The 13,843-nt window shown below is 50.0% G+C and overlaps 1 protein-coding gene across 2 annotated transcripts in view; it reads left to right on the forward strand.

The window, feature by feature from the left end:
- Positions 1-13,843, forward strand: part of SCOC (short coiled-coil protein) — a 191,428-nt gene that overhangs the window by 164,571 nt on the left and 13,014 nt on the right. For both annotated transcript variants that reach the window (XM_073572131.1, XM_073572132.1), the window contains exons 2-3: positions 4,745-4,816; positions 4,980-5,063. In XM_073572131.1, coding sequence (XP_073428232.1) covers positions 4,745-4,816; positions 4,980-5,063 — 156 coding nt within the window. The remainder of the gene's footprint in view (positions 1-4,744; positions 4,817-4,979; positions 5,064-13,843) is intronic.

Below are 13,843 nucleotides of genomic sequence, written 5' to 3' on the forward strand. Positions count from 1 at the left end.
CCAGTGATGGGTGCAGCATCACCAGTCATGTGTTATACACTGGCCGTCACCCTTACTAATGACACTCATATCCCAGTGATGGGTGCAGCATCACCAGTCATGTGTTATACATTATCCGTCACCCTTACTAATGGCTCCCGTATCCCAGTGATGGGTGCAGCATCACCAGTCATGTGTTATACATTATCCGTCACCCTTACTAATGGCTCCTGTATCCCAGTGATGGGTGCAGCATCACCAGTCATGTGTTATACACTGGCCGTCACCCTTACTAATGGCTCCCGTATCCCAGTGATGGGTGCAGCATCACCAGTCATGTGTTATACATTATCCGTCACCCTTACTAATGGCTCCCGTATCCCAGTGATGGGTGCAGCATCACCAGTCATGTGTTATACACTGGCCGTCACCCTTACTAATGGCTCCCGTATCCCAGTGATGGGTGCAGCATCACCAGTCATGTGTTATACATTATCCGTCACCCTTACTAATGACACCCGTATCCCAATGATGGGTGCAGCATCACCAGTCTTGTGTTATACATTGGCCATCACCCTTACTAATGACACCCGTATCCCAGTGATGGGTGCAGCATCACCAGTCATGTGTTATACATTGTCCGTCACCCTTACTAATGGCTCCCGTATCCCAGTGATGGGTGCAGCATCACCAGTCATGTGTTATACATTGGCCATCACCCTTACTAATGGCTCCCGTATCCCAGTGATGGGTGCAGCATCACCAGTCATGTGTTATACACTGGCCTTCACCCTTACTAATGGCTCCCGTATCCCAGTGATGGGTGCAGCATCATCAGTCATGTGTTATACACTCGCCGTCACCCTTACTAATGGCTCCCGTATCCCAGTGATGGGTGCAGTATCACCAGTCATGTGTTATACACTGGCCGTCACCCTTACTAATGGCTCCCGTATCCCAGTGATGGGTGCAGCATCACCAGTCATGTGTTATACACTCGCCATCACCCTTACTAATGGCTCCCGTATTCCAGTGATGGGTGCAGTATCACCAGTCATGTGTTATACACTGGCCGTCACCCTTACTAATGACACCCGTATCCCAGTGAGGGTGCAGCATCACCAGTCATGTGTTATACACTGGCTGTCACCCTTACTAATGGCTCCCGTATCCCAGTGATGGGTGCAGCATCACCAGTCATGTGTTATACATTATCTGTCACCCTTACTAATGGCTCCCGTATCCCAGTGATGGGTGCAGCATCACCAGTCATGTGTTATACATTGTCCGTCACCCTTACTAATGACTCCCGTATCCCAGTGATGGGTGCAGCATCACCAGTCATGTGTTATACATTGGCCATCACCCTTACTAATGACACTCGTATCCCAGTGATGGGTGCAGCATCAACAGTCATGTGTTATACAATGGCCGTCACCCTTACTAATGGCTCCCGTATCCCAGTGATGGGTGCAGCATCACCAGTCATGTGTTATACACTGGCCGTCACCCTTACTAATGACACCCGTATCTCAGTGATGGGTGCAGCATCACCAGTCATGTGTTATACATTGTCCGTCACCCTTACTAATGACACCCGTATCTCCGTGATGGGTGCAGCATCACCAGTCATGTGTTATACATTGTCCGTCACCCTTACTAATGACACCCGTATCCCAGTGATGGGTGCAGCATCACCAGTCATTTGTTATACATTGTCCGTCACCTTTACTAATGGCTCCCGTATCCCAGTGATGGGTGCAGCATCACCAGTCATGTGTTATACACTGGCCGTCACCCTTACTAATGGCTCCCGTATCCCAGTGATGGGTGCAGTATCACCAGTCATGTGTTATACATTGGCCATCACCCTTACTAATGACACTCGTATCCCAGTGATGGGTGCAGCATCACCAGTCATGTGTTATACATTATCTGTCACCCTTACTAATGGCTCCCGTATCCCAGTGATGGGTGCAGCATCACCAGTCATGGGTTATACATTATCCGTCACCCTTATCAATGACACCCGTATCCCAGTGATGGGTGCAGCCTCACCAGTCACGTATTAGACATTGGCCGTCATCCTTACTAATGACACCCGTATCCCAGTGATGGGTGCAGTATCACCAGTCATGTGTTATACATTGGCCGTCACCCTTACTAATGACACCCGTATCCCAGTGATGGATGCAGCATCACCGGTATAATACCAGAATGGTTGCAAGATGGAAGCTTCGATGCTGATCACAGGGCTAATCCTATAATGAGACCACGATACGGTCTGTTTGCTGTCAGAACCCTCCCCACGTAAGAGACCTGGAGGAAAACGAGTCCAACTCCTGGCAGCTAATTAACCAGAGTAGCCACGGACATCCAGACATTACGTGGCTGCCATTCAGATGTGTCTAATCTATGAGCGCTATAAGTTCAGCAATGCGGTCTCCACTCTAGGGGGAGAGAAGGGTCCCAAATGTGGGGCCCCGCCCCTGTTACATCTATGGATCCTCATCCTATAGGGACAGGATTAGTGTCTAACGCCCTAGGTTGGGCGATGCACAGATTTTTCCGCAGTGCTAGCAGTTTATTTTCACCTAATATTACAGCTGCAGTTTACAAGGTTTTGGACCACAGCGGTCACTAAATAGTTAAATCAGTAGCTCTGCAGGTAGTGTTGGTGCAGCACTTCCTCTATTCCGGCTTCAGCCAAGACCCCACATTAGGGAGCCAGGTCCTAGTCTGATGGCCTCTCCGTACAAAGCTGTAAGTCTAGTCGTTAGACTGTTCTTGGTGAATGATTTTGGATAAATAAAGGGGTCTCCTAAATATCCGCTTGGGGTCAGTCTTCTTAGCAGAGTTATCAGGGCTTGCTGTCCCCATCACAACACTTCATCTTTGAGCCGTGGTTATATCAGAATGTGGATCCAAATCATTCTGCCCCCAATATACCCACTGTTGGAATGTGTGCAGCGTGGACCCATTTTTGTGCTGAATTTGTTGAATACAGTTTTCCTATGAGGATTATACTAAGAGATTTAATAATAAGGCAGATTTAAGTAGTATCCCCGGGCATTTCCCAGTATCAAGGAATCCAAGGAACAGCACAATACAATGCTCCATGCAGGAGCCATCTGCTTGGTGGCACTGATGGCATTGTATTCTGTCCTGTGGCATTATACCTACCATCCTATATAATTCTGTGTGATCGTGCAGGGTAATAAATAATTCAGGTAATACTATCCTCCCCGATGGTAATATCCACGTGACTGGAGGAGCTTCTTAATGGAAATCCATTATTGTCAGGCCTTCCAGGCTTAGAATAAAAAGTGTTCTGCTTGTGATGTAACCCTCTCATCTTGGCTTGTGTGCTTGTCACATACTGGCAGACTGACGTGCTTCTCTTTGTTACCGCATGTCCCCTAAGAAACAGGACCTCTATTGACTAGGTCCTCACTGGGACTGAACCTAGAGTGGCTCCTACAAGATCTCATTCCTGAAAGTTATCGTTACTGTTCTCTAGCTCTGGACAGCCAAACGATGGTGTAAGCAGTTGTCCACTTGTTGGAAAAATACATTATAAAAATACCCAAAAATCAGAAATTGCCTCAGCAATTTCCCCACCAACCCTCTCAGATGATGGGGAATGGGCGTTACACCTCATCTGTCTTTTTAACAATATGCCAGCAATGTCTTGCCGTACTGTTGGCCTTAGCACTTAGTTGTCCAGTAGAAGTGGAAGCACATGTAACCCACGCCACGTGCAAAGTCCTCACAGGGATCGGTGTGGTGCAGGGAGAAGCATCAGTCTCTGGACCCGTATTAGAGAGGCTAGGGGTGAGGCTCCACAGGGATCAGACATGTTTTGCCCTCCATTTAGATAAGTAATAGGTGCCTATTGTTGGACAACCCCTTAAAGTTCTCAAAAGCCTCATGATAATGGTCTTTGGGCCAATATTGAACCTTCTTTTGTCTCTAAAGGTTTTTGTTTTTTCTTATGGCTAAGAGAGGACACTATAGTATGCTCACAAAATAGATGTGGTGATAAGCCCTTGAGCCTTAATGTTGGTACCGATACCACTGCTGACAGCCTAGATGCCCATGTGTGGAGAACACGTACATTGTCATGGCTCTCAAAAAGAATTTAGGACACTTAATTTAAAGAGAGTTCCTAAGGCCATCTTCTTTTTTTTTTTTTTTTTCTTAAAGCTGCTCCTGTAACCTGCAGTGATTGGATGTTATCACCAGGAGGAGCCACATCTGGGGAAACACATCCCCAGCAGGGACTTGTGCAGCAGAACTTTCTGTGCTGTCCATACAATGCACAGACCGGCCAGGACTACCAGATCGTTTCCCTGTTGTGCCTAGAGGTAGATCCTGGCTGGGAGACCTCTGGTTATGATCTACCTCTGCCCTAATGGTTATCTTTTATAAGACTGACATGTCACATTATGGCCCCTATAGCTTCTTTTGCTACGGAGGCGAAGAAGACTATCCAGAACTATTCATTTATAACTCCTCACTATGGGCAGGGTGGTGAGCGTTTCTTACAATGTTACTTTACAGTCCTGTGCACTGGCACATTGGTGGGAATAATGCCATTCTACAAAGGGTTTGTAATGTAGAACTGGTAAAACTCCAGAGGGGGGAATGTGACAGCTGTATGTATCCACAGGGAGCCATAATCATGTATGACAGTAGTAAGGCTTTCTGTGCTGTGATATTGTCGGGTTTGTGTCCATCTGCTGATATATCTCTTCTCTCCTAGATTTTAGCTCATTGCAGTTACGGTTGTCGCCACAAGACTTGCCTTCAACAATGATGAATTCTGACATGGATGGTACGGCTTATTATATGCTTCATTACCTGTAATATGCATACATGTATTGGTGGCATTTTCTCAGAGCATTGGCATCTGCAAAAAGAAAGCTGTAGCGTAACATAATAGTCCTTATTTATGTACCGTATTTCTCCTCTTGTAATAGAATCTATTGTCTTTTTAGCTCTTGACGTAGAAAATCAGGTAGAGCTGGAAGAAAAGACGCGTCTTATCAATCAGGTCCTGGAACTTCAGCATACATTAGAAGGTAAAGTGGACTATTTATTTTCATAATTTTTATGTATGTATCCCAGGGAGTATTCCCCCTTGGTAAGTAAAATATGTTCAGTCCACATGATGTTGTGTTTTTTGTTTTTTAACATATAGGTGCCTGTTTGTTAGGCAATCCTTCATGTGTTGCAGCTGTCTTAACAGCTGCGAATCATAAAGCCACAGGGACCCTTTGACATATTATCCGAGTACGCCAAGATACTTGGATAACACCCGAGCATGTTCGTATAACACATTATTTGAGCACGTTTGCTCATCACTAGTACTATTCACATGTCAGTGATTTTTTTTTTTTTGATTTTTTTTTTTTTTGTGGAAGAATGTGGGCTAGGAAAAACCATAGAGGCATGTCCAATATTGATCTGAGTGTCGGCTCAAACTCTGCAGTGAAATTCTGTGGGTACGTGAAAAAAATTAGCTCCTGAATGCCATCTGGGTGCTGTCAATTTTTCACTGACTGATAGGAGAAGGTGGAGAAACTTATTTTTATTTTTCTCATACATCAAAAAAATTGACGTCTGATTGAAGCCTTACCTACAGTGTTTTTCGGACTTTAAGATGCACTTTTTCCCCAAAAAATTTGGGGAAAATGGGGGTGCATCTTATGGTCGAAATATACTTACAAGTAGTGTGGCGGCAGCAGGCGTCGGGCGATTCTGCAGCGGTCCGACGTTGCAGGGCGATGATCACATTCCCTTCCTAGGCTGGTTCGGCGGTGTCCTGTAGTGCGCTGGCTGCACCGGCATTTTGTGAAAGCCCAGAGGCCCCGCACATCCATTGCTGTGATGCGGTGACCTCCGGGAAAATGGCCGCCAGGGGCCGCGCATGCTCAGATTGAGATCTCGGTGCCGAAATCTCGTTGCCAAGGTCTCAATCTGAGTCGCTCCCAGAAGCCATTTTCCCAGAGGCCACCACATTGCAGCAATGGGTGTGCGGGGCCTCTGGGATCTCACAAAATACCGGCACAGCCACCGCACCAGAGAGCACCACCGAACCTGCCACACCAATCTGGGATGGGATTTCCCGGAGTCCACCGCATCACAGCAATGGATGTGCAGGGGCTCCAGGCTTTCAGAAAATGTCAGCGGAGCCCTCGCACCTTAAGCACGGCCAAACTTGCTGCACCAGTCTGGGATGGGAGTCATATTGCCGTGTCACCGAACACACCCTGTGACCATATTGCACCGGCACTGCCGACCCAACCCCCCCCCCAGTAAGCTAAATTCAGATTGTAAGACGGACCCCCATTTGACACATTAATTTTTCTCCTTCGCCTCATTGGGGGACACAGGACTGTGGGTGTATGCTACTGCCGCCAGGAGGCTGACACTAAGTGAATGAAAAAAAGGTTAGCTCCTCCGCAGTATACGCCCTCGCCTCGATTGCAGGCGAAACCAGTTCATGCTTAGTGTCCTTGGAGGCAAACATGTCTGGTCTTTTTCAAGACTTTTTTTTTTTTTTTTTTCTGTTTTCCTATTGAAAGGATCCGATCTCCCCAAACCAACAACGGGCGAGCACGTGGAGTGTTGCTTCCTGCAACGTGGGACATGATGCCGGACTCAGCCCTGACCACCCTAAGGTATTGAAGCCCTAGGCTGTACAGAGGCACAGGTACAGTCAATGCGGCCCCCACTGCACCACCAATGCAAAGACTGCAGTGGTGGAAGGAGGCAGACGGTCCCTCTCCTTGTCCCTTGGAGGGAGGATGGAGTTAGGGTGCCTGCACCGTCCTTGATTTTTCAATGCAGCCCCCCTTACCCCCCCCCCTAACCTGAGGATCAGCTGGAGCTTCCAGGGGTGAGGCGCGGAAGGAGGTGGGCTGGGAGGGCTTCCCGTGGTTGTTCCTTCCCGGTGAAAGACCTGGCTAGTCATTGCTTGCGTTGAGAAACATGTGATGGTGTCTCCGCGGCTGTTGATTTACATGTTTTTGCATATTTCCCATAAGGGATGGGGGCATTGCTCTAGAATCACTGCGTTGAGAAACGTGATGGTGTCTCCGCAGTGTCGGATGTTGATCTCCATGAGGTCACTCATCCTCTTTTTCACAGTCTTTTACTAGGCATTGCTCCTACTAGCCAGTTTCCTACTCCACACTGATGAGGGGCAATACCCCGAAACAGCTATCTGTGGATGGATACCATGTTTTGGCATAGGTGGTTTCCTTCATTGGAGACTGCCCTTCCCGTGGTTGTTCCTTCCCGGTGAAAGACCTGGCTAGTCATTGCTTGCGTTGAGAAACATGTGATGGTGTCTCCGCGGCTGTTGATTTACATGTTTTCACAGCTGTAGTGGTTGGCAGCGCCTTTTCCTGCCCGTCCCGCCCTTGTGTCCGGGTAGGCGCCGAAAATTTAGTCCGGCGTCTCGCCCCCCCCCCCCCCCCGGCGCGATGCGTCTACTTCCAGCTGACCCGCCTGCGAAGCCGAATTTAGTCCCCGGCTTCAGCCAGCGCTAGGCCGTGGGCAGAAGCTCCGCCCACATGACGTCACTGGCGGCGCCTCCTCTTCTGGCGGGCCCACCCACACACCGAGGTGCACTTTTTGAAAAAGGGAGCAGCTGTTCGGCAGGCTGGACACCTATGGGGATCCAGGACTGGGGACACAGGACTGTGGGTAAGTGCTACCCCCGAAGGAGGAAGGCCACCCTCCATTTTTCCCAGAGGTTAAGCGGTTTTGCACCCTCCCCAAGCACCAAGCGGTTTCTTGGTCTGAATCATTAAACAGAGCCTTGCAGGGTATGGACCTGCTTGCGGAGGTAGCAGAGATTGCTAATCAGATTGCGTTGGCCGCAGACTATTTGATTAATGCATCTTTGGATGCGGCTAGCTGCGCAGCACTCGTTGCCGTAAATGCAATTTCTATTAGGAAGGCTCTGTGGTTGAGAACTTGCCGTGCAGATTCAACCTCCAAGAAGTCCTTAACTTCTTTACCTTATCAGAGCGGCCGCCTATTCAGTGAGAAATTGGACCAGCTTATCTCTGACTCCACAGGGAGCAAGAGCAGTTTTCTCACTCAGCAAAGGGTTAAACAGCCTTTTTGTCACCAGCTTCAGACACTGTTTCGGTCCTCTCCCAACCCCGCCGTTTCAGGTCGCCCCAAACAGGACAGGGATCGTCAAGTCTCATATAAAGCCAACCCATTGGGGAGAATGCGATCCCAACAGCCCAGATCAAGGGGACCTAGGTCCCAAAGATCTTCAGCCAAATGACTCGAGGCAAGTACCGGGCGACACCAGCAGAGTAGGCGGTCGCCTACTCTGGTTTCGCCATGTCTGGCTCTCCGTCGTACACGACACATGGGTAAGGGAGCTGGTATCCTCGGGGTACAAGTTAGACTTTGTCAAGCACTCCCCCAAGACGATTTTTTCTTTTTCGTCCTCCCAAAATGGAAACCCGGGCACAGGCCTTGTTCAAGGCCATCAAATTGCGCCGGCAAAACGGTGTTGTCATCCCTGTACCGGAAACGAAAGATTTCAGGGTTTCTATTCCAACCTGTTCACTGTCCCCAAAAAGGACGGGACTGTCAGGCCCATTCTGGACCTAAAGCTTCTGAACAGATTTGTCAGGGTCAGACATTTCTGGATGGAGTCTCTCCGCTTGGTCATAGCTGCCATAGGACAGGGAGAATATTTGGCCTCTATTGACATCCAAGACGCGAACCTGCACATCCCCATTTTCCCTCCACATCAGAAATGTTTACGCTTCGCTATCAACGACCTACACTTTCAGTTCGCAGCCCTCCCCTTCGGGCTAGCTACCGCCACCAGAGTGTTCACAAAGGTAATGGCGGTTGTCATGGCCATCCTTCACTCCCTCGGGGCATAGTCGTCTTGCCTTACTTAGACGACCTTTTGATCAAAGGTCCTTCATATCAAGCATGCGAGGAGAGCGTCAACATCACGCTAGATACTCTTTCCGTTGGGGTGGTTGGTCAACCTGAAGAAATCATCCCCTGTTCCAGCTCAGAGGATTTCCTTTATAGGTATGATCTTCGACACCTCCCGAGGGTTGGTAATTCTCCCTCAGGACAAGGCCCTAGCTCTTTGGCAGAGAGTCCAGGTACTTCGCCAACCAGACCCTCATACCATTAGTTTTTGCATGAGGGTCTTGGGGAAGATGGTGGCAGTAATGGAAGCAATTCCATTTGCCCAACTCCATCTTCGCCCCCTGCAGCATGCCCTCTTGGCATTGTGGGACAAGAACCCATTTACACTCGACTACCGGTGCCGATTGTCCGTGCAGGTCAGACAGGCACTCGGGTGGTGGACAGTCAGTTCCTCCCTTCTTCAGGTTAAACCTTTTCCCCCAGACCATTGGTTGGTGGTCACACCGATGCCAGTGTCCTCGGCTGGTGAGCGGTTTTTCGCCATCACAAGACCCAGGGACGGTGGTCGCCGCAGGAGGCACGCCTCCCGATCAACTTGTTAGAGATACGAGCGATCTGGCTGGCTCTGCAACATTTTCATCATCTTCTAGCAGGCCGCCCCGTCCAGATTCAATCAGACAACGCCATGGCCGTGGCTTACATAAATCATCAGTGGGGCACCCGCAGCAGGGCAGCCATGCACGAGGTGGGGCACGTCCTTCACTGGGCCGAGAGGAACCACTCGGTGATATCGGCAGTCCACATCCCAGGCGTAGAGAACTGGGCGGCAGACTTCCTCAGCTGGCAGGGTCTTGCGTCCGGGGAATGGTCTCTACACCCTGATTTCTTCCGGCAAATTTGCCAACTTTGAGGAACGCCGAGTGTGGACCTGATGGCCTCCAGGGTGAATGCCAAAGTGCCTGCATTTGTCGCTCGGTCCCGGGACCCGCTGGCAATTGTTGTGGATGCATTGGTTCTGCCATGGAACCAGTTTCGCCTCCCATACCTATTTTCCCCCGCTGCCAATACTTCCGAGGGTCAGCAAGAAGATCAAGGCAGAAGGGGTTCCAGTGATTCTGCTGGCCCCAGATTGGCCTCGTTGGGCATGGTACGCACACCTGGTGCAGCTACTCGCCGACTTTCCCTGGCGGCTGCCAGAGCGCCCAGACCTACTTTCCCAGGACCCGATCTACCACCCGAACTCAGGGGCCTGTGTTGGACAGCTTGGCCGTTGAATTTTGGATTCTGACCCAGGCTGGGTTCGGACGCAAGGTGGTTGCTACAATGGTTAGCGCCCGGAAGCCCACCTCAGCACGTATTTACCACCACACCTGGAAGGTTTTCTTCACATGGTGTCGGGACCATGGTTATTCACGGAGATTCTCTATTCCCAACATCTTGGCTTTTCTCCAGTCTGGCTTAGACTCAGGTTTAGTTCCCTCAGGAGACAGAAATCGGCCTTATCCATCCTGTTCCAGCGCAGGATTGCTACCAGTCTGCAGGTAAAGACCTTCATCCAGGGGGGTCTCACTCTTGGTACCCACCTATAGGACCGCATTGGATGCCTGGGACCTTAACCTGGTCCTAGGTGTTCTCCAGGAAGCTCCATTCGAACCACGACAAGATGTCTCTTTGACATACCTTTCCTGGAAGGTGGTGTTCCTAGTGGCGATAACATCAATCAGGCGGGTTTCAGAGCTGGCCGCTCTATCTTGCCGAGCTCCGTTCCTGATATTTCACAGGGATAAGGTGGTTCTCAGGCCGGCCCCTCCTTTTCTGCCAAAGGTTGTTTCCTCGTTTCACATTAATGAGGATATTCTCTTGCCCTCATTTTGCCCAGCAGCGGTACATAGTGTGGAAAGGGCTCTTCATACGTTGGATCTGATGAGAGCTCTCAGGAGGTACGTGTCACGGATGGCATCCTTTCGTCAGACAGACACGCTGTTCGTGCTCCCCGAGGGTCGCAGGAAGGGACTTGCTGCCTCAAGATCGACCATAGCCAGGTGGATTCGGCTGTCGATCCAGGAATCCTACATCAGAGGCGTAGCTGTTCCAGTAGGGATCAGAGCGCACTCAACTCGAGCAATAGGCGCCTCTTGGGCTCTTCGGCCCCAGGCATCGGCGGAACAGGTATGCAAGGCGGCAACCTGGGCTAGCCTGCACACATTCTCCAAACATTTCAATGTCCATACTCAGGCTTCAGCTGATGCAACCCTTGTTAGAAGGATTCTCCAACAGCGGTGGCGTACCTTTAGACAGGACATGCGTGTAGCTTGGACTAATGAGTCGACTTCCCACCCAGGGACTGCTTTAGGATGTCCAACAGTCCTGTATCCCCCAATGAGGCGAAGCAGAAACATGGATTTTTGTGATACTCACCATAAAATCCTTTTCTCCGAGACGCTCATTGGGGGACACAGCACCCACCCTGCTAGGCATTTGGCTCTTTTTGTTTATTAATATGTATGTGTTACCTGGTGGGTTTTCTAGACATGTTGTTACCTGCACTGAGGTTGATTTTGTCTTTTTGTGATCTACTGCTTTTGCACCGAACTGGTTTTGCCTGCAATCGAGGCGAGGGTGTATACTGCGGAGGAGGAGCTAACCTTTTTTTTTTTTTTGGAGCAAGTTTAAAATCTGTAGTAGTGTGAATGTGGACTGAGCAGGCGAAATTGCCGGACACACAGCAGGGGATCAGCTGACGTTACTGAACCCCAATAACACTGGAGCATGTGTTGACTGTGCAGACGGCACTTCTGAGCAGCAACTGGTGGTGTTGGAGCCCAGGGATTACAGGAGAAACAGAATGTAGCCAGAGACCTAATTGGAGCAAGTTTAATATCTGTAGTAGTGTGAGTGTGGTCGGAGCAGGAGAAATTGCCCGACACACAGCAGGGGATCAGCTGACGTTACTGAACCCCAATAACACTGGAGCAAATGTTGACTGTGCAGACGGCACTTCTGAGCAGCAGCTGGCGGTGTTGGAGGCCAGGGATTACAGGAGAAACAGGTGGTAGAAACATGAACACAACAGGAGACCTGGATACTGTTGCCAACCAATTATTTATTCTGGAAGAGGACTGGCAAATTCCTGCAAGATCCAGGCCTTGTTCATTTTCAGAAAAGTAAGCCGGTCAACGTTATCGGAGGATAGTCGCATGTGACGGTCTGTTAGTACACCACCTGCGGCACTAAAGACACGTTCCAATAATACACTAGCAGCAGGGCAAGCCAGCACCTCCAATGCATACTGGCTAAGCTCTGGCCATGTATCCAGCTTAGAGAACCAAAACTTGAAGGGGGAAGAGCCGTCTGGGAGTACACTGACACGGCAAGACATGTAGTCTGTCACCATCTGACGGAAACGTTGCCTCCTGCTGACTGGAGCCGTCTGTGATGGTGTAGACATTTGTGGAGGGGACACACAACTTTGCCACATTTGGGCCATACTGGTCTTGCCTTATGCTGAGGCGCTGCTTCTGCTCCCTCTTTGTGCAGAGCTTCCTCCACTGCCTCGACGCACTGAGCTGCTTTGTAAAGCACTAGCAGCACTGCTCTCGGGTGGAATGGAGAACATGATGGAATGTACCAGTGTCTTGGTACTCCTGCATTTTACTCTCCCAGTTCAATGGTGTATGAGGCTTTGTAAGTTGTCCCGGTAGCGAGGATCTAGGAGGGTGTACACCCAATAATCAGCGGTGTTCAGAATGTGGGCGATGCGGTGGTCGTTTCTCAGGCACTGCAGCATGAAATCAACCATGTGCTGCAGACTGCCAACTGGCCAAGAAATGCTGTCCCCTGCTTGAGGCGTCATCTCTGCCTACTCTGCATCACCCCCACCCTCGCTCTACATACTGACTACTAGAGCATTGTGTACCTCCCTCCTCTGGACAGATGTCTTCCTCCTCCATTGACTCCTCCTCATCCTCACAAAGTGTCCCCTGCCTAGGCCTTTGTGAGGAACCACATTGCACAGACTGTCCAGAAGCAGATGGCATTTGTGACTCCTCATCCTCCACCTCTTCCACAACCTCATCCCTTAGTGCTTGCAGTGTTTTTTCAAGCAGGCAGATAAGGGGGATAGTCATGCTGACTAGTGCATCATCTGTACTCGCCATCCACGTGGAATCATCGAAGGCACGCAAAACGTGGCAGATGTCCTTCATAGAGGCCCACTAAGTGGTGGTGAAGTGTGAACGATGCGCAGTGCGACTTGTTTGCGCCTGATGCAGCTGGTACTCCATTCCTGCTGCTCACACAACCTCTCCAACATATGTAACGTTGAATTCCACCTGGTGGGTAGGTCACATATGATGCGATGTTCCGGAAGGCGGAATCGGCGCTGCAGAGCTGCAATGCGCGATCTTGCCATTCTGGAACGCCGCAAGTGAGTGCACTCTATGCAGCAGTGCATCAAGATCCGGATAGTCCCTCAAAAAACTCTGCACGACCAAGTTGAGCACATGTGCCAGACATGGGATGTGAGTGAGGTTGCCTAGGCCCAGAGCTGCCACCAGATTTTGGCCATTGTCACACGCTACCACGCCTGGCTGGAGATTCACTGGCACAAACCACACGTCGTTCTCCTGCTTGATGGCATTCCAGAGCTCCTGCGCTGTGTGGCTTTGATTCCCCAAAGAAATTAATTTCAATACGGCCTGTTGACGTTTGGCTACAGCTGTGCTCATATTGGTCGTAACAGGTAAGCGTTCACGGGTCCATGTGGAGGTAGACTGTGACGGCTCCTGCAGCGCTGATTCTGAGGAACTAGAGTATGAGGAGGAGTCAGTGTGTACAGACTGGATTCCTGTAATCCTTGGAGTTGGCAGAACACGTACAGCGCCACTCTCAAGATCTGTACCCGGTTCCACAACATTTACCCAATGGGCAGTGAGGG

Source organism: Dendrobates tinctorius, unplaced genomic scaffold (assembly GCF_039654945.1).
Source record: "Dendrobates tinctorius isolate UK_male_01 unplaced genomic scaffold, ASM3965494v1 ptg000030l, whole genome shotgun sequence".
Lineage (NCBI taxonomy): Eukaryota > Metazoa > Chordata > Amphibia > Anura > Dendrobatidae > Dendrobates > Dendrobates tinctorius.